Raw genomic sequence first — 20,317 nt, 5'->3', positions numbered from 1 at the left:
CTGTCCTGTCACAGTAATAAACAAAAGTATTACTCACAGCACAACACTCCTTGTTGTGCTCAAAAACCAGTTTCAGAACAAAAGATGCAGGTTTGATTATCATCTCTGGCGTTATTATCATGGCTGTGTTCCTTCAGAGAAGGCTGTGTTCTCTGGGTGGAGTCTTTTATTCTAAATATCAGTGGTTGAATCTCTGTTCTCCGACTGTGGAGATGCTCCCAGTGTGTGAACGGCTGAATGTGACTGATCATGTGAAGTTCTTTGAGCTGAAGCAGTGAAAATAATTCCATTTAGCCGTCATGTCTTTCTTGAAATGACTAATCTGACCACTTCTGTGTTAGATCAACAGGCGGTGCTGCAGCGGAGCGAGCACATCGTACAGCTGGGAGAAGATAGTCTGATGTTGACTGTCAAGGAAAGTCTGCTGGTCAGCTCAGTCTTCGTCTCATCATCAAGTTTAATTAACTCAGTCTGTGAACTTTAAATTAGGTGATAATCTAGATTTTTCTGTCTACAATGTAGCAGGTTGTTGGAATTTGTGCCATGAACAAGTGTAAACATTAGAACAGTCAGAGTTGATCACATTAATTGAGATTTATTAATGTAGACTTATCCAAAGATTTTTTTTCATCGCAACTATTCACAGAACTAGAATCAGTCTTTTTTTTTTCATTTTTAAAACTTATTTGATGTAGACACTGTATTAAGTTGGTCTAAATGGCACTTTATTTTGAAAGAAAGACATCCTGGTAAGAAATGCTTAAGGTGCTTAAAACTGTCTCGAGATAAAAAAAAAAAAAAAAGAAAAAAAAAAAAGAATTTTAAAGATAACAAAAAGTGATTAATTTTTATGAACTACAGAAATGCTGCAATTAATTACAGTTAAAAAATGCTATCTTTTTACAGCCTTGTTTTGTATTGAATGTAATGTTTGCAAGTTGAAAGAGGAAAAAATATGATAATGAAAAAAGATAATCATTTGGATTGTCTGGACTAAACATAAAGAGTCCTGCAAACAGCATCAGCTGACAATGGTTTAACACTTTACACTAATTTGGGCCAACAGGTCTTCAGGTCTGCTCAAAAGAAGATTCGTCCAAACCAGGTTCAAGGTAGGTCCTGAATCCCCTTTCACACCCACAGCCAAACTGTCTGGTATGTGGATTTATGAAATGTGTTACGAAATGATTTAGAATCAATAGGACACAGTCCACAGTCAGTCAGAAAACATTAAAAGATTTAACATGTTTTTTCTTGGTGGTGGACTGACTGGTACAGGTTCACACAGTCCCAGATCAATTCCCAGCATGCTGCAAGAGTCAGAAATGTGCATGATCACTGTGTAATCATACCATTAGAGCCCCAACCCCTGGGCCTGGCTCCAGGGTGGGACCCTTTCTCAACTCAAAGCCAAAGGGGATATTTGGAGGGCATCTTAATCAGAGGCGGAGCGTGGGTCTCAGTACAGAGGGGGCGGAGCATTCTCGACAGGCCCTTACTATGTGTCAGTCTCGAGCGTCCGCTGTCCATGATGCTGAAAGCTCAGATTAAAAAGTCACGGGCTAAATCTGTACCATCTTTGATACAGCTTGAATATAAAATGAACACAGCTGGTCTAAAATTACACAATCTATTCAGATAGATATAAACACAGCTATCTATATCTTTTGGAATTCACGTATATTAGAAAAATAAAATAGACTCGGCGGTCTCTTATAGTTGAGAGCAACACAAGGCTCATTCAAATATCCAGGTGTTTAAGGCCACAGCATCCTGATAAAGATAATATGTTTGAAGGTTTCACTGACTCACCAGTGGCTCCGATGTTAGGTTTTGGGTAGTACCACTAGCGGCTAGCAGAGTGTTTAGCATACTGTTTAACTTCCCTCCAAAGAGTTCAGATCCAGTGCAAAAGAAAAAAACTAGTTCATGCCTCACAGCCAATCAGCGCTGGCTTACAGCTCTGATGCATTCATGGACAGTCGTAACGTAACAATTGGCAAATTGGAGCCCACACTCATATGGGTATACCTTCTCGCACACACTGCTCATTTTGTTATAAGAATTTATTTACAAGTAAATGTGAACGCATCACATGAAACGGGCCCTATGACCTTATGGGCCCTGGGGCGACCGCCCCCTTGCCCCCACTCTGGCTCTGCTACAGATCTTAATGTAAGAAGTGACTTAAAAAAAAAGTGAACAAATCCAACAGCTACTATCTTACTGAAATTTGGACTATTCCTTATCAGAGACCTAGATAACGCCACAACACCCTCAGCTCTATTTAACATTCAAGAATTCAAAAATCTATAGGAAGGATAGATCTCGTGGGAGAGGGGGGAGGGGTCGGGCGTTATCATATATGTAAGGGAGACTATAAAGAGTGAAGAAATCTCGATCCCAGTGGAAAACCTTGAGTGTGTTGGAGTAAAAATCATACTATCCCCAGAGATGCATTTTAATGTCATTGTTGTATACCGATTGCCTCGTAAACCAGACCCGCCCACTCCTCATCTGTTTGGATTTTGGAGATGAGCTCAGTCTGGGTCGGAGCCCATAGAAGGGGATTTCACGCAGTCCTGAAATGGCCGAGCCAGTCAGCGTTGCCGCTTTTTGTTTTCAAATTTTTTTGGCGAATTCCGGTGGCTAAACCGGAAGTGACGCTATCGCTGTGTGTATTGAAGATGACGGACTTTAACTTTGAACATCGTCTGAAAGCTGCAATCAGTAAAGTTATAGCCGAAATACCAAGAATTACAACAATCAAGCAAGAGCAAGAGTCTGCGCCTGGTGAGTTTCTAACAGGAAAAGACGTTTTCGCGTGTCTTTGCGTGTAGAGAAGCTAGAGCTAATGAGCTAATGCTAACCCTTAGAGAAGCGAACGCATTTTGATGACGTATTGTTTTGAAGCGCTGATTGGCTGAAGTACACTGTCAGTCAAAGGAGTAACCGACGCCCCCTGCAAGAAGTTTCTATGGGCTCCTATCCAGACTGAGCTTAAGTCCAAATCCAAATGTGGATGAGGAGTGGGCGGGTCTGGTTTACGAGGCTAGTATACCGACCTCCCACCACCAAAGACAACTTTTTTAATTCTCTTTCAGTTATTCTTAAAAAGTACAGTGCTAAAGAATTGATTGTAATAGGGGACTTTAATTTAGATTGGCTAAATAAATGCCGTAGAAAAAAGCTTAAAGACATTATGGATAGCTTCCACATGACCCAAATGATGAGCAGTCCCACTAGGATTACTGGTTCCTCCCGAACCCTACTAGATCTAATCTTCACCACAAAACCAGATCACATAACCAAATCATACAACATGTTAACCGGTTTATTTGATCATAACGTCACACTTATAGCACCAGAAACTGACAAAAGCTCAACATAAGAACCAAAAAGGCACTCAGTCCAATAGTTTCTCACCATATATGCCAAAGAAAAACTGTCAACCACTGGAGGATGAGCTCAAGAATGTCCCTTGGGATGATATAATAAACTGGACAAACACTAATCAGGCCTGAGATGACCAAATAATGGCAAGCTAACAAACTATTTCCAAATTTACCATTACACAACCCAGCAAGAAAAAGGGAGAAATGAAGGTTCCTTGGATAAATGAGACCATCTGGGGACTAATGAAGAAAAGGAACTCGGCTCTTAAAAGAGCTATTAAAACAGACCTTAAAGGTGCTATCCGCGATTTTAATTTAACCACGACAAGAAAAATGCTTTTGACATTATCTACTACGAAGTCCATGCTACATTTCTGTGAAAAAAAAATCACACATTGATCAGCGTGTTTTGGATATCTGGCCCCGCAAAGCGCTGCCTGAGGATTTAGCGACCAGCATGGAAGCCGAAGGAGCAACAGGGAAAGTGGCGATACCTCCACTTGCTGTTACAAATTCATTTTTGCAGCTACTTTCTGCATTGAAAATGTAGTGACAAGGTAAAATATGGTTTACCTGAGACGAAGTGGCCATTTATTTTGAACAAAAAAGAGTCGAAGTGGCTTCTGCTGAGTTTCCTCTGGAGGATTGTGCACGTGTACGGGATGTGCCTGTAGCGCCGTGCACACTGAGTGGGAGCAGAGCGGAGGGGGAGTGGGAGGATTTTCTCAATGTGAGGAACCAGTCAGAGAACTCGGGGGCGGAGCCAACAATTCAAACTGAAGTCAGGGCTCAAAATGGTGCAGAATCACGGATAGCTCCTTTAACACTGACCGGTTAACCTTTAAAAGTCTAAGAAATAAAGTAACAACACAGCTATGGAAAGCCCGGGCAGATTTCTTTCTCGATATTATAAAGGCAGCAAAAGGGAATGCAAGACAACTCTGGAAATCAATTGACCAACTCACAGGCAAAGGACAAGCAATGAGGGAAGCCATTAACTTAAATGTGAATGGCTCTATTCTTTACTATGACCTTGAAATTGGCAATTTTTTTAATCACAACTTCATTGAGTCTGTACAATTAATTAATAAGAACTTCCTCCAAAAGGTATACAATGAAATAGTAGTAACCAATCAAAATGAACTAAATTTAGAGCTGACATGTGAAGTAAAAGTCAGAAAAATTCTCTCATCACTTTTGAGCTACCGGGCTAAAAACATCCATGGCTTAAATACAATTTTCCTAAAAACACACAAAGACACCCTTATTGCCCCAATAACTAAGCTAACAAATCAGTCAATAATGGAAAGTTGTTCTCCCTCTGCACTGAAATCAGCCATTGTGACCCCAATACACAAAGCAGGTAACAAACAAGATGTCAATAACTACAGGCCAGTAAGCATCGTCCCCATAATATCAAAAATATTTGAGAAAGTGATAGTGGAACAACTTACTTAACATGTGGAAAATGAAAATCTGTTACATCCCATGCAGTTTGGATTTCGAACAAATCACTCCACGGAAACTGCCTGCTGCCTGCTCATTGAAACCATAAAACTCACACAATACAAGCTGTCCTCAAACATTCTGGCCTGGATTAAGTCCTATCTGTCCGACTGGTCTCAGTGTGTCCGCATTAATAACACCATTTCATCTCTCCAAACCACCACTTGTGGAGTACCACAAGGCTCAGACATCGGCCCTCTCCTTTTCTCCCTCTATATAAATGACCTGCCATCTGTGTGTGAGGGTGTACGCAAATGTACGCAGATGACACGGTCATTTATACATGGGGAAAGGATGCTGACCACATAGCCACTGATCTCACTAGGGCTATGGAGAAGGTAGCAAGACGGTTACATGACTCATGCCTCACATTAAATACAAAGAAAACTGCCGCAATGTATTTCACTAATAAGTCCAAAAATTCACCTTTTCCAAACATTACAGTAAATGGAGGACTAATAGACATTGTCACAGAGTATAAATATCTTGGAGTCATGTTGGATCCCACGCTCACATTTACAAAACATGTCAAACAAATGTGCCAAGGTCTCAAATACAATATTAAAACTTTTAAATGCATCAGAAACTCACTCACACAGGAAGCAGCACAAACCTTTTTTAATGCTATGATCATGTCCCGTTTTCATTACTGCATTACATGCTGGTCCCAGGCAAGCAAAACAACTCTTAGGCCATTAGAATCTCTTCAAAAACAAGCCCTAAAAATACTTGACAGAAACCCAAGAGCACACCACCATTGCCATATTCTACAGAAATATCAACTGCTCAGCTTTGAAAACATCCAAAGATTCTCCTCAATTCGCCTGGTTCACAGAATCCTTAACAATACTGCACCTGCACCTCTGAAGCACTTTGTACATTACACCTCTACAGTCACACCCAGAGTCACACGTGCCTCCACCAGGGGGCGGTGTGCCATTCCCAAGTGCAAAACTTCATTTGCACAAACAGTTTTTTCTTACAATGCTATCAAAGAGTGGAACAACCTTCCAAATGAACTAAAAAAAACAAACAAATTATTTAACTTTCTCTTCAGAAGTCAAAAAGTGGTTAGGGAACAATCAGACCTGCCAAAATTAACTTCTTCATGTATGTGTCTCATTGTATGTGTGTCTGAACAGACAGATAAAGGCCTCAGTATGCTCCCCCGTCGCAGCGACGCCGTTCCTACGGTGTGTACGTAGCACCCTACGCCGCGCCTACGCCGGGGCTTGAAGTGCGCCTCCCGAAAATTGTGACTTCGCGTCGAGGCGACACGTGGTGACGTGAGCATCGAGGGCTGTGATTGGTCCGCTTTCGCGCTGTCTATAGAATGAAGTAGAACTCGCCCCGAATGCTTTTCTGATCCGAACAGTGCTTCGGGAGAAATTTTGATCCGAAATTGAGCGGCGCACATCCCTGCACTGTTAGCAGTGTTAGCACTGTTAGCAGACGGGGCTATGTGTATAGCCGCTTCTAAAACGGCTTTAATCTTCCAAAAACTCATTAGTTTCACCAATATTTCATCACGGTCCGCTCAGCCTCTCCTCCACGACAGCCCGGTGTCGCCAGATATGTCATATATGCAGATATATGTTCGGTAAATGCACGCGTGTCTAGATATGTACGTCTAGAAATCTATGTCTATAGATCTATGTCTAGGTAAAGCCGGAGCTACGGAAGCCGCATTGTTGTTGTGACTGCTAGCGGCTTGGCAGAGGAGGGCGTTCCCTTGACGCAAAAGCAAGATATGTTCAGTGGCGGCGTAGGGCTGCTGGCGTAGGAACGATGTCACTGCGACGGGGGAGCATACTGAGGCCTTAAGGGGAGGCACATAATACCAGGGTCGATAATTATTTTAAAGCGTTGAATTTTGTAAATACTTATGATTATTATTGTTGTAATGTGTGCAACTGTACTTGCTTTTTGTGTAGGTCAGGATGTATGTATTAGAGTATCACTATGTATGTGTTTTAGAGCATCAGTGTGTACAGTGTGTGTGTGTGTGCATATGTCCATATGTGCAATGTGTGAGTGTATCAGTGTATTTGTATGAATGATTCTTATTGTTGATAGTTTTCACTGTAATTAATTTATGTAACATAGGGACTGTAGATGGAAGCTATGCAGCTAATCTGGTGCAGAACATCTCTGTTTTTTTTTGTTTTTTTTTTAGCTTAATGTCTGTACACTGTCCCTTTCAAATAAAGGATAAACTAAATTAAACTTTCTGCACCATACCAGGCGACGTCGCAATCATTGTCTCTAATTCATCATGGGGGCTGTTGTTAAGTTTTGTGTGACAAATAAATGTAAAATTGAAACTTGATGTAAACAAGATCAAAACAAATTGTAGGAGTACAACATCGAGCCGTGGTTTCAGACCAGATATGTAGTCAGTTCGCCAGCGTCTACCAATAGTGCCACATTATCAGTTTGCAAAAACAATTTCTTTATCTGTTTCCTTCTTATCTTTTCTCGTACGACATGGTGTGCTTCTTTATTTAATTTCAAATTGCTTTCATAAAACACATGATAAAAGATCCAGATATGCTTGAACAGTCTTTTTTTTCTCCCTTAGAGTCAAAGCGGATCGTCCTGCTGGGAAAAACTGGCAGTGGGAAAAGCAGCCTCGCTAACATCATACTTGGAGAGGACTTGTTCGCTGTAGATCATTCTTCTGTTTCTGGAACTTCCACATGTCAATCTGAAACCAGAGATGTCAGTGACAGAAAGATCACTTTGGTCGACACGCCTGGTTTGTTTGATACCAAAATGAAAGAGGAGGCTTTGAAGCCTGAGATCATGAAGTGCATTACAGAGTGTGCTCCTGGAATTCACGCCTTTCTCATCGTGCTGAAAGTTGAGAGATTCTCAGAGCAGGAGCAAGCCGTCATCAGCAGAATATGTGAGTATTTCTCTGAAGACGCTCTGAAACACACCGTGGTTGTCTTCACTTTCGGCAACGAGCTAGATGAAGGGATGAAAATCGAGAAGTTCATCAGTGAGAATCCAAAGCTGAGAGGCCTGGTGAACAGGTGTGGCGGCCGGTGCCACGTCTTCGACAACAAATACTGGAACAACAACACGCTGCAGAACGACTACAGGAGCAACCACTTCCAGAGGGAAGAGTTACTGAAGACCATCGACAAGCTAACGGTGGAAAGAAACGGCCAATGCTACACCAACGACACGCTGCAAGCTGTGGAGAGAGAAATCCAGAGAGAGGAGGAGCAAATCAGGCAGTCATCTCCAGAAGACCTGCCACCAGAGGAGATCAGAAACCAGGCCAAACGCCAAGTGGGAAACAGATTTCTGATCGAACTGGCCGGGGTCGGAAAGGGGGCTTTGTTGGGAGCTTTGTTTGGCGTAGAGACTCTGGTTAGAGTAGTTACAATGGCTGTGACACAAATATCTCAAACAAAAAACATTGTATAAGAAGTTAATAGGTTAAGAGGAGTGTCAGCAGTAGTATCAGCATCTGCAGCAGTGCCAGCCGGAGGGGAAACAGTATTAGCTGTTGGAGCTACCGTTGTGTCGGCGGCAGCAGGGGGAGTCAGGGGCGGTGCTATTGGATATGAAGCAGCTCAGGAAGCAGAGACAGTGTTGGATGCAGTGAAAAAGGCGGGAACAGCTGTGTTGGGGTTTACGATTGGTAATAAATTACTAAAGTATTGATTACTCAAAGTAATTGATTACTTTAAGTAATTTAGTTACTTATTAATTTGAGTACATTTTGATTTGCCAATTAATAATTGCAGGTCATTAACAGTGGATCATCAATAACAATCAGTTACGGTGTAATAAACTGTTTAAAGTGAAGCACCGAGTAATTTAACCCAACATCAATTATTATTAATCAGAATAAACTGTTATTTATTCGTTAATAATGTTAAATAATCAGCTATTTGGGAATGGGGTAGGCCACAGAGTGATTTAACCATTAAATTATTGATTAACAAGGTGTTATTAATTAATCAATTATGCCACAAATGAACAATTACTGGAAATGGGTAAATTACAGAAAATGAGCTGAGAGAAGTTGTTAATTGTGCATTAAGTAAACCTGTGGGTTATTTGATTAATATTTCCGGGGCACCACCTCGTCAGAGGAACATTCATTACCAATTTTCAGTCTCAAAGATCAATCAATCAATCAATCAATCAATCAATTTATTTTTGTATAGCCCAGTATCACAACAACAGCTGCCTCAGAGGGCTTCAAGATGATACATTGATTGGTAAAAATTTCAAATATAGATAATGACTTTGATAATAACAATGAATCACAGTGTAGTGTCCATATAAACAGTCCACAGACAGAACAGAGTGAGAACGTTGACATTAGACCAACAAACATGGTGGCATGAACAGTCCACAACAGCTCGCCAACGACCGAACCAAGCAATGTCACAATATTAACACAATAAAAACAGTCAATAAGCATAATGTTAATATGTCAAATTCACAGTAACGAGACAAAGCGAAGCAACCACCGCCTTAGACCCTCACATCCGGCAAGAAAAAACAGTTGGAAATATAATTTAAATTGGTTGTTAATCTTTGGATAAACAACCGTTAAGTTGTCAGAGAAGGTGTGAGATCGAGCATAGGCTGATACAACCAGGAACTTAGTCACAAAACACAATCCAAAAAAACACCATGAATCGTCCAGTTCAGTTAATGAGCGTTTATTAACAATGTCTTTTACTAATCAACACATCTAATTAACAAAAACAGAACATTCAAACTTGCAAGCTGTGTGTGAGTGTGGGTGTGTGTGTGGCGGAGTGGCCACCCAAAGCGATAGGAAGAGTCAATCCTGAGTCACTCACGAAGTAGGCGTGACTCGGGTTGCGCTTGGATGTTCGTGACTGTTCGGATCGCTGACGGGTCGGCACGTGCATGCGCAGCAGAGAGAGAGAGAGAGAGACAGAGAGAGAGAGAGAGAGAGAGAGAGAGAGGCAGGGCCGAGAGGGGGAGGCAGGGCCGAGCAGGACGGGTGACGCGAGCCTGTGTGCGCGTGCAGACCCGGCGACCGAAAGCCTGCGCAGAAGAGAGAGAGGGGGTCTCCAAGCCCTCCTACCTGGCTCCTCCCGAAGGGCGGAGAGCGGGAGGCGTGGGAGCGAACGGGGGGGTCTGGAGATGTTGCGCCTGCGCAGGAGAGGAGGGGAGAGAGGAAGAGAAAGGCGTGGACTGGTAGTAGAAGCTTCCGCCCCCAGGGTCCGCTTGGCCAATCAGACGGTGATCTGAGTCCACCCCTCCCCACTCTGAAATGGGTCTCATGAGTGCCCTCGTGAAGTGGGACGGTGGTATTGCACCATTATGCCAGGCTTTCCTCCTGCTGTGAGGGGAGATAAGCGACCATTACCTGACGGGGGTCTCTTTGTTCTCTGAGCACATGGTGGAGGAGAGCGACCATTTTGTCTCTGAGGACAGACCTGGTGGTGGCCCCCTGCTGGGAGGAGGCACCTTCTTTGTCTGAGAAGAGGTTTGAAGTCTGCTGTGTCACCGCCACGGCGGGGGTCATGTCTCCTTCCTGAGGAGGCACAGTACTCACAGACAACATGACTCCGGGTTATGTTGGATTTAATATTCCTTGGTGGAATATTTATTGGTCAGTCCCCAACAGATGTAACAGAAAAAAGAAGAAATTTAATGCTGTCTTTCAAAGATGTGCCTTGAGAAGACCACACATTAAAGCTCATGTCCAGAGCGTCGTGAATGTGCGGATTAAAACGTGTCCACCAGAGTGTTTGGGGTTGTTGGATTGTGTATTTGATGAGTTTGACGAGGGGGAACAAAAATACCATCCACTTCCATTGTGTCCGTCCTGAAAACCTTCCCCGACTCACCCCTGAATAAACAACAGCTCGCCCTCACAAAAACAGTAAGTATGCTGTTCCAAATGACTAAAGAATTGCGCTAAATGGGCCAATTTGCCAAAATGTTGAAGTATCGCTTTAATAAAACATTTTAATATCTTTTGTGATGGTTCATTGACTTACAACCAGTTGAATGACCCCTCGGTCATGGTCTGAGGGCGTCAGTATTGCTTTCACTTGGACTAAGCAGCTGTGAGTAGGGTGGTAGGAACCCTGCTCACTAAAAAACTCCAAATGTGCGGACTGCTTTACGGCATGCGTCACATCATGTTTATCGTTATTTATCCACCATTAGATTCATGACCTCGTCGCTATCCGTCCTTCACACAGCCGCTGGAAACAAATGTAGGCGAGTTCAGTCTGACAGCACGCCACCGGGAGCAGCATTTTACCACGCCACGCGCTAGGCCTCATGGGAACTGTAGTATTCCTTCAGGCAAAACACTACCGCTTTTGTCCACTGGCACTGCCAAAATCAACGAAAACTTAACCTTTAACCTTAAACTTTTAAAATGTTGATAATATGAGATTTATTTCTCCATTCTTAAAAGTCATCATTACAATTTTTCATCCTTGAACTTGGGGTCTTGAGTCTTTTTAGATTTGGTTTTTTTAAAATTGTTTTTAATTTCTTTTTAGCTTTGTTTTTATTTCCTTTAAATGTTTATTGTTGTTTTTATTTTATTCAGTTTTCATGAGTTAGAAAATCTTCTCTTTTGTAGTTTTGTCTTTTAATCCTTTAAAGATGAATTTCTCAACCTCTCTCTGAAGGTGTTATTCAGCCACAGCTGCTCAGACAGGAAACGTCTCTCTTTTCTCTCGTCAGCTGCAGTGAGCGGAAATGTTAACCCTTTAAGCCCTAAGGCTATTTTTCAGAGCCTCTTCTCGAAAATGACATACCAAAATAAAAAGAGTATAGCACTGCAATAACTAGGCCTATTTGAGTGGTTACTGTCTCCTTATAAAGTGAACACTTGTAAGATTTGTCCAGATGTGTAAATATCAGTATATATGTTACTGGTTAAGTGTGACTGAAGATGGAACACAGCAAAAATGAAAAATTTTCAGTCTCGCCTAAAAAAAAAAGCACTTTCAATGTGATCATCTCTTTGGAAAAGTCCAGTTGCAGCTCTAAACCTCCATCAGATCATAGACAAATATGTGAACACTCTCTCTGCAAAGGTTGACTCTGTGAAAGTGAAGCAGAACAAAATTTGATAGGTTTTAGTACAGACAGGTCAGGCGATGGCACACTTTGGCACACTATGGTGCCATTTGTGAAATCTGAATTTTCTAATGTTCCAAATTATATTTTTCACTTTTATATCACTGCTGAGGTTCAATACTTCCAAACAGAGCAGTCTTTGGCGTGACTGCAGTGGAAATTCACCCAGAGCGTCTGTTTACGCTCAGCTGGACGCTCCGTGCGTAAAGCCTCCTCTGTATACAGGCTCCCAGCTCCGCAGCAGCTTCATGAATACAGACACCCCGTACGTCGCTAGATTCGTCTGAGCCAATAGAATGCAGCGGGGGTCACCGACATGTGATTGACAGCTCTGTTAGCCAATCAGAACAAGCAAACACCGTCATGGCGCACACAAACTTGTATGGCACTGACCAATCACAGAGCTCCTTGAGGCTAACTAGGGGTCAGTTTTACGCCCGGATTGACGTCAGAGGGGGCTAGCTGGCTAAGCTAATCGATCCCGATGGACAATAAACGCATAATTCGGACTCTATATGGACAAAAGTCCAGGTAAGAGGCGATTTTTTTACCGCAGTTTGAAAACGCGATCTTGCTGTTGGCTGTTTTAGTGGCATTTTCTGGCGGATTCTGTGGTTTTAGACGGCTTTGAGCGGTATGGTTGTAATCAGCGGAATCTCAGCTCTCGTCTGAGAGGCTGTTTGTGTGAATTGCATCATTTTTCACAGCGCTACAATCAATATTTCGGCGAGTGGGTTGACACGATCACGAATATGGTTCATAATTCATTTAGTTCGTGTTTGAGCTGTGTTTGGAGTGTGTAATAATGGCTGATATATTCGGTTAGCCCAGGTTCTGCTGATTAATTTGAGGGTAAGCATCATGACATTCTGTCAGAAATAGTGCACATTATTAGACAATCTCTGAAATGTTTGCTGCCAGGCCCCCAATTGGGGGGCGCTCGGGCTATCAGATGAGGAAACAGTTTCATTGAACTGTCCAATGTTAACTCAGAATCAGTAAGAGTTCATATACTGTTGATTTTCTGATTCAATGCTTTCTATTATAATCAGTGTTAATCTGCTGGAGTCACTGCTGCTCTGCTTCTCCTTCACCAACACATTAATAAAGTTCATCATCTTGGAATTAAAGGACTAAATTGTGGACATTCCTGATTGTCAACATTCTCAATGGATTTAAAGGGACAAATGTGAGCTTTGATTAAAACATGGAGGAAGCAGAGTCTGCCAGCTGGAAGAGGAGCAGATGGAGGCTGTTTCCCCTCATAGTCCAGAAACATGCATGTGAAGTTAATTTTTCATCCTAAATTCCTTTTCGATGTGTTTGTGTGTGTGTGTGTGTGTGTGTGTGTGTGTGTGTGTGTGTGTGTGTGTGTGTGTGTGTGTGTGTTCGGGCTGTCGCGGTATACCGCTATTGACGATAATCGTGGTATTAAAAAATTAAATTTCAATATCGTGTTCAAAATGTGCACATGATAATATCGTAGAGAGGATCTTGTGCCACTTGAAACGCGTTGAAGTGGATTTTCAAAATCCGCTCCTGTTTTCCCGCCCTGCTTCTTTCCCTCCTACAGCCCCCCAGCCTCTCCCCCTCCCCTCTCATATAAGCACAGCAGGAGCAGCGGTAGCCGCACGGCTGCTAGCTAGCGCAGCTCCCAGCTAGCGAGCGTCACGAGTGAACTAAACATGTCGGCGGTGGCCGACAACGACAGCGAGACGCTCTATCCTCACCCGAAAAAAGTGAAGTCGGTGGTGTGGGAGTTTTTTGGGTTCCTAAAAGTGGAAGTGGACAAGTTTGACGACACGCCAATTTGCAAGAAATGCCGAGCTTCATAAAAATCTGCCACAAGCAGAGAATGGAAACAGAAAAAGAAAATATCCCCAGGATTGTTCAGTAGACATATGACTTGTCATTCTTCAGTTACACACAAATGCTTTGTCTCTGCTATCCACAAATGATTTTGTTAATCTTGTAATTATAAGCAGATTTTGCACCCATCCGGGTAGTAGTGGGGCCCCATTAGGTAGGTTCCAGACGTGTCATTGTAATGTATGCGGTGGGTTTCAAGTTGTGTCGCTGATATCCGTCGTCTGTCGGGGCCCCCTTCAGCTCGGGGCCCGAGCCCGTAGCGGCACCTCTGACTGGAGAGAAGCAGCTGCTGCTCATTCCGCCTCCGATTTAAACAAACAAACAAACAAACAAACAAAAATTCTCGGCAGTGTGGTGGTGGTATAGGATTTCACCCCAAGAGGGCCCGTGGCTTTTCATAACCCACCAACCCTACGTAAATTACGCCTCTGCTGTGGATCCTCTGTTAATCACTTCATCAGATTTTAATTAGTTGAATGTAACTACACTTTTTGTATGCAGCTGTGCAGTTACTGTTCTCATATTGTTTCAACACCTTATTTGACAGGTATTCTGAATGTAATTCATCTGGGAAAAGAGAGAAAGAAAACAAAAATAAAAGTAAAATAAAAGTAAAGATGAACCTGAATGTGTGGCCGCATAGTGGCCCAGTGGTTAGCGCTCTTGCCTCACAGCAAGAAGGTCCTGGGTTCAAATACCAGCCGGGGCTCAGGGCCTTTCTGTGTGGAGTTTGCATGTTCTCCCCGTGTGTGCATGAGTTCCCTCCGGGTACTCTGGCTTCCTCCCACGGTCCAAAAACATGCATGGTAGGTTAATTGATCACCCTAAATTGCCCCTAGGTGTGAGTGAATGGTTGTTTGTCTATATATGTCAGCCCTGCGACAGACTGGCGAACTGTCCAGGGCCCACAGCAGCTGGGATTGGCTCCAGCCACCCGCGACCCTGAAAGGGATAAAGCGGCGGAAAATGAATGAATCTGAGTGTTTGTACCATTATTAGTCAAATTTTTGCTGATATCGTGATAATATCGTTACCGTGATATTTTTTGCCCATGATAATCGTGAAGAGAAAATTTGATATCGTGACAGCCCCAGTGTGTGTGTGTGTGACAGAGAGAGAGAGAGAGAGCGAGTCACAGGAATAATCTCACTGGGGAAAGAAAACATTTCTGCACATTTCTCAGACATTTTGACACCAAAGACTTTGTTAGAGGTTTGACACAGATGATCATCAGCTGACTTTTGACCTCATCTTGAGACATGAATGTGATTTTGCCTGAGAGAGCTGAGAGCTGGTGGAGGTGTCTGTCTCTGACTCATCCTGACTCGTCTCCATTAAAGAGAAGGACCTCAGGAAGAAATTGACATAAAAAGCTTTTCTGGAGGTTCAGAAAGAGGCCGAAGCTGATCTGGAGCAGAATCAAGACCAGAACAGAAGACCGGACCGAGCAGGACCAGGATCCAGGAGGACAGCAGAGAGAGTCCAGCAGGCCTTCTGGGAAACATCAGGATCCAGTTTGATCCAAGTCAGCTGAGCTTCAGTCTTAAGAGTCTGAAATGTGGAGCAGTTCTACAAGTAATGACTTTTAATCTACATATCACGAGTGGTGTTGTTAGACTGATTTTATGCTACAAATTTATTTTCTACATAAAGCAGTTGGAATGTAATTTTAAAGGAATGATGATTTAATTGCTTAATTGCTTCAGTTTTTCAGTCTCGCTTAAAGTGTCAGCCAGAGAGCCCTTCAGTGACTCCATTCCACTTGTTTATATAGAGAAAGACCAAAACACTGAAAAACCAGTCCAGGTTTTCCCTCTGACCATGCAGTCGCAGTGACTTTGAAACCAATGACGTGTCTGCAGCACCGGAGACAGCACTTTCAGGACCCCATTGTCAGGCCGCTCTTTTGTACCCCCTATCGAGCCATAGTTGAATAACCGGAGACCGCAACGTTGAGGCACCGTGAGGACCACGCTTTTTCTGATGGGGTGCTGGAGTGGACAACGCCACTTGTCGGCTCAGAGTCAAAGAACCGCACTGTGAAATTTTATGAAAATAAAAATATGTTGAAGACAATACGGTTACTCATGAAACAACTTTTTATTGTACAATTATTCTAGAAAAACTCACAGCAGAGACAACATTTCGTGTGATTTAAGGTCAAGAAACGTTACTGCAGTATTAAACTATATTCTCTTTCTCAAAATCTGAGGCTGTGACTCAGTGAATAAGCAACAAATAAGTACCCTCAAAGGTTCAATAACTGCTTTAATGATGTAAACAACTTTATAAACATCAAATTCAAGTTCCATTCAACTTTATGAGCATTAATAATTCAGTCAAATATATCTTGGCTGCTTGGCAGTTGTTTGTCGATTCTGCTACTCTGCTAAACCATCAGTTTAAAGTTGGCATCAAAACTTCACATAGGTGTTTGCTCACTTGTCTAGAGTTCCAGCTAGGACTGTCGTGGTAAACCAGTATTGACGATAATCGTGGTATTAAAAAATTAAATTTCAATATCGTGTTCAAAATGCGCACATGATAATATCGCATAGTGCCACTTGAAACTTGTTTCATCTTGGCAAATTCCAAGATGGCGCCACTGTATCCGGCTGGCCGTCTGCCTCTGCGCAGTATTTTAACTTTACTGCTGTTTCTAACTGTTTTTATTGAACGTGTGTCACCACTACAGTTGTATGATCGCCAGACCCTTCTGGATATTTGCGATTCCGTGACAAAATCCGCGATCTCTGGCTGTAGCGATCAGTCAAAGACGCTACCGCCATTCTTGGCGTCTCTGCCTCACTATCTGCAGCGCCTACCCGCACCGCTGCCACACAAACGCCGCAGCAGAAAGCGGGGCAGAAGAGGTGGTGTGCTTGTTCGCCTAAGGACTTACCTGGCGCGGTCTTCAGCGTGCAACCCTGTCACGCGGATCCCTCCCAGATACCTCGGTCTCACCGTGCGGCGCTCCTCAGAGGTCCGGTGGCTCCGGTCACCTGTCCCCGCCGTGGATCATGGACAACTCAGCTGCCCGCGGCACATCAGCGTCTGTCGGTGAGGCTCCGTACAGAAAAACCTTCATCCTGTTGCTCTTGGTTCTGAGCAGAAAGGCCGCTCCACGCTGCGCTTTGCTCTCTTCAACACGAGGTCTCTCTCAAAGAAGACCTGCATCCTAAAGGACTTCTTCAAGAGCCACAGGTTGGATTTCCTTTTGTTGACTGAAACCTGGATAAAACATGATGATAACAGTCTTTTTGAATTTTTAGCAGAAGTTGCACACAAATATGAATATATCCTGATTTGTGGAGATTTTAACATACACGTCTGTTGCCCATCCAACCAGCAGGTAGATGATTTCAAAAGCCTGCCGTCATCTTTTGATCTAACTCAGTCTGTGAATGGGCCCACACACAAGGGTGGGCACACGTTGGATTTAATAATTTCCTATGGTTTGCCTGTGTCTATAGTGGAAATATCAGACACGCCCATCTCTGATCATTCGATTGTCATCTTTGATGTTCTCACCCCTCCACCTGTCTGTAAGGCCCCTGTCCCCGCCTCATCCCGTTGGATAATCACCTCTTCAACGGCAGGGGAATTTGCTGCTGCTTTCATAGACATGGAGCTTCCTGTTTCTGATAATATTAATCCGGATAGCCTGTTGTCTTCTTTCTACTCCACTTGCACCAGCATTTTGGATTTAATAGCTCCCTTCAAGTGTAGGCCCTCCAGACCATGAGCTGACCCTTGGTTGAATGACTCTACACGTGCCCTGAGACAGCGCTGCCGTCAGGCCGGACGACGATGGAAAAAGGACAAACTACACATATCACTGGAGATGCTGAGGGATAGTCTCACCCAGTACCAGAGGGCAGTGACAGAGGCAAAGTCCCAATTCCTGTCTAATATTATTTCTGCAAGTGCTCACTGTCCTCGAGTGTTGTTCAGTACCACCAGCTCTGTGGTGATGCCCTCATATATCATCTTTAAGAGACGCCACTGTTTCTACCTGCGAGGACTTTCTGCACTTCTTCGTGGACAAAGTGAAGTCTGTGAGAGCCCTGTGCAGCAGTGGCAACTGTCCAGACCAGTCTGATTTGACGAGCTCATACCCAGCAGTGTTCAATCAGTTTGAGCCTGCCTCACTTCCGTCCCTCACAGACATTGTAAACGGTATGAGGACTACCAGCTGCTCTTTAGACATCTTTCCAACCAAACTGCTGAAGGAGGTTTTTAACATTGTGGGGCCCTCCCTCTTGATCTTAATACTTCTCTCAACTCTGGATGTGTCCCTGATGCTTTTAAGCATGCTGTTGTCAGACCTCTGCTAAAAAAGCCTCAGCTTGATTCTAGTATCTTATCTACTTTTAGACCAGTATCTAATCTGTCTTTTATTTCAAAGGTTCTTGAGAAAGTTCTTTTTTACACAGCTCCATGTGTTCCTAGATCATTACTCTATTCTCAAGAAATTTCAGTCTGGTTTTAGGTCAAGACACAGCACAGAGTCTGCCCTGTTGAAGGTTCACAATGATATCGCCCTCGCTGTTGACGCTAAATGTCCTGTTGTTCTGATACTATTTGATCTAACAGCAGCATTTGACACTATTGATCACAGTATTCTTTTGTCGCGCCTAGAGATGGTCGGCATTCGTGGTACTGTGTTGAAATGGTTTAAATCCTACTTATCAAACAGAAGTTTCTCTGTTAGGATCGGCAGTTTGTCCTCTTCTGTTGCCCCGTTAACATGTGGAGTGCCTCAGAGCTCTATTTTGGGTCCTATTTTGTTCTCTGTTTACATGCTGCCTTTGGGATCAATAATTGCCCATCACAAATTATCATTTCACTGTTATGCAGATGACCTGTAAATCTATTTGCCTGTGTCATCACATACGAGTGATGCTGTCAAACAAGTAATGGGCTGCATATCTGACATTAAACAGTGGTTATGTCAGAATTTCCTTCATCTTAATGAAGCAAAAACAGACTGCATCTTATTTGGCGACTCCTTGCCTGGAGACTTTGGTGTGATGTCTGATCATTTTAAACCTACTGTAAGAAATCTTGGTGTTCTTCTTGACAGTGATTTTAGATTTGACAAACAGATTGACAGTGTGGTCCGAGCGAGTTTTTATCAGTTGCGCCTCCTAGCCAAGGTGAAGCCATTTTTAAACCGCTCTGACCTGGAAAAGACAATCCATGCTTTTATCAGCTCAAGAATAGACTACAGGACTGTCTCAGAAAATTAGAATATTGTGATAAAGTTCTTTATTTTCTGAAATGCAATTAAAAAAACAAAAATGTCATACATTCTGGATAGATAGGATTTTTGAGTTTTCTTAAGCTGTAAGCCATAATCAGCAATATTAAAATAATTAAAGTCTTGAAATATTTCAGTTGATTTGTAATGAATCCAGAATGTATGACTTTTTTTTTTTTAATTGCATTTCAGAAAATTAAGAACTTTATCACAATATTCTAATTTTCTGAGACAGTCCTGTATTGTAACGCCCTTTACATCGGAGTGTCCCAGTCTCGCCTGAATCGCCTCCAACTGGTGCAAACCGCTGCAGCTCGCTTCCTAACAAACACGCCTCGCCGTGAGCACATTACCCCGGTTCTTCTATCACTGCATTGGCTTCCAGTTTCTTTCAGAGTCGATTTTAAACTCTTACTTTTTGTTTTTAAAGCACTTAATGGCCTTGCTCCCCCATACCTTACAGAGCTTCTCAAAGTTCGCAGTTCAAACAGGACTTTGAGGTCATCAAACCAGCTGTTGTTGGAAGTCCCTAGAGCCCGATATAAACATTGGGGAGCTCGGGCGCTTTCTGTTGCTGGGCCCAGACTCTGGAACAAACTGCCCCCCGACATGCAAACCATCACTGACCTGGGCCTTTTTAAATCCAGGCTTAAAACTCATCTATTCAGGCTGGCATTTAACTCTCAGTAGCACAGTGGCTCTTTGGTTTAATTGTATTTTATCTGTTTTTATTTTCATAGCTCCTTTTAATTGATCATGGACAAAATTTCAATTTGTACCATCCGTTTTATTTGTTTTGTTATGATTTTATTGCTTTTATCTCATTGTAAAGCACTTTGGTCACTTTTTGTGTGTTAAGGGCTATATAAATAAAATTTGATTTGATTTGATTTGATTCGACTTGTTGAAGTGTATTTTCAAAATCCGCTCCTGTTCTTCCGCCCTGCTTCGTCTCCCTCCTGCAGCCCCCCCACCTCTCCCCCTCCCCTCACATATAAACACAGCAGCAGCGGTAGCAGCACGGCTCCTAGCTAGCGTGGCTCCCAGTTAGCGAGCGTCACGAGTGAACTAAACATGTCGGCGGTGGCCGACAACGACAGCGAGACGCTCTATCCTCACCCGAAGAAAGTGTGTTTAGCAACACTGACTGCACGTTGATGCAAGCCGGGTAGTA

General features: G+C 43.0%; 3 protein-coding genes across 4 annotated transcripts in view; all 3 read left to right on the top strand.

The window, feature by feature from the left end:
- The window catches only part of LOC115408414 (GTPase IMAP family member 7-like), a 46,226-nt gene extending 37,139 nt beyond the window's left edge, over positions 1-9,087 (top strand). The window contains exons 2-4 of the mRNA XM_030119179.1: positions 342-427; positions 1,067-1,112; positions 7,483-9,087. Coding sequence (XP_029975039.1) covers positions 342-427; positions 1,067-1,112; positions 7,483-8,339 — 989 coding nt within the window. The 3' untranslated portion in view covers positions 8,340-9,087. The remainder of the gene's footprint in view (positions 1-341; positions 428-1,066; positions 1,113-7,482) is intronic.
- LOC115408404 (GTPase IMAP family member 7-like) overlaps positions 1-20,317 on the top strand; it is a 693,369-nt gene that overhangs the window by 55,331 nt on the left and 617,721 nt on the right. The window lies entirely within an intron of this gene.
- The window catches only part of LOC115408329 (uncharacterized), a 197,142-nt gene that overhangs the window by 69,517 nt on the left and 107,308 nt on the right, over positions 1-20,317 (top strand). The gene's annotated exons all lie outside the window — the stretch shown is intronic.

Source organism: Salarias fasciatus, chromosome 3 (genome assembly GCF_902148845.1).
Source record: "Salarias fasciatus chromosome 3, fSalaFa1.1, whole genome shotgun sequence".
NCBI lineage: Eukaryota > Metazoa > Chordata > Actinopteri > Blenniiformes > Blenniidae > Salarias > Salarias fasciatus.
Note: the sequence above shows the minus strand (reverse complement) of the source record. Positions and strands in the feature narration are given on the sequence as shown.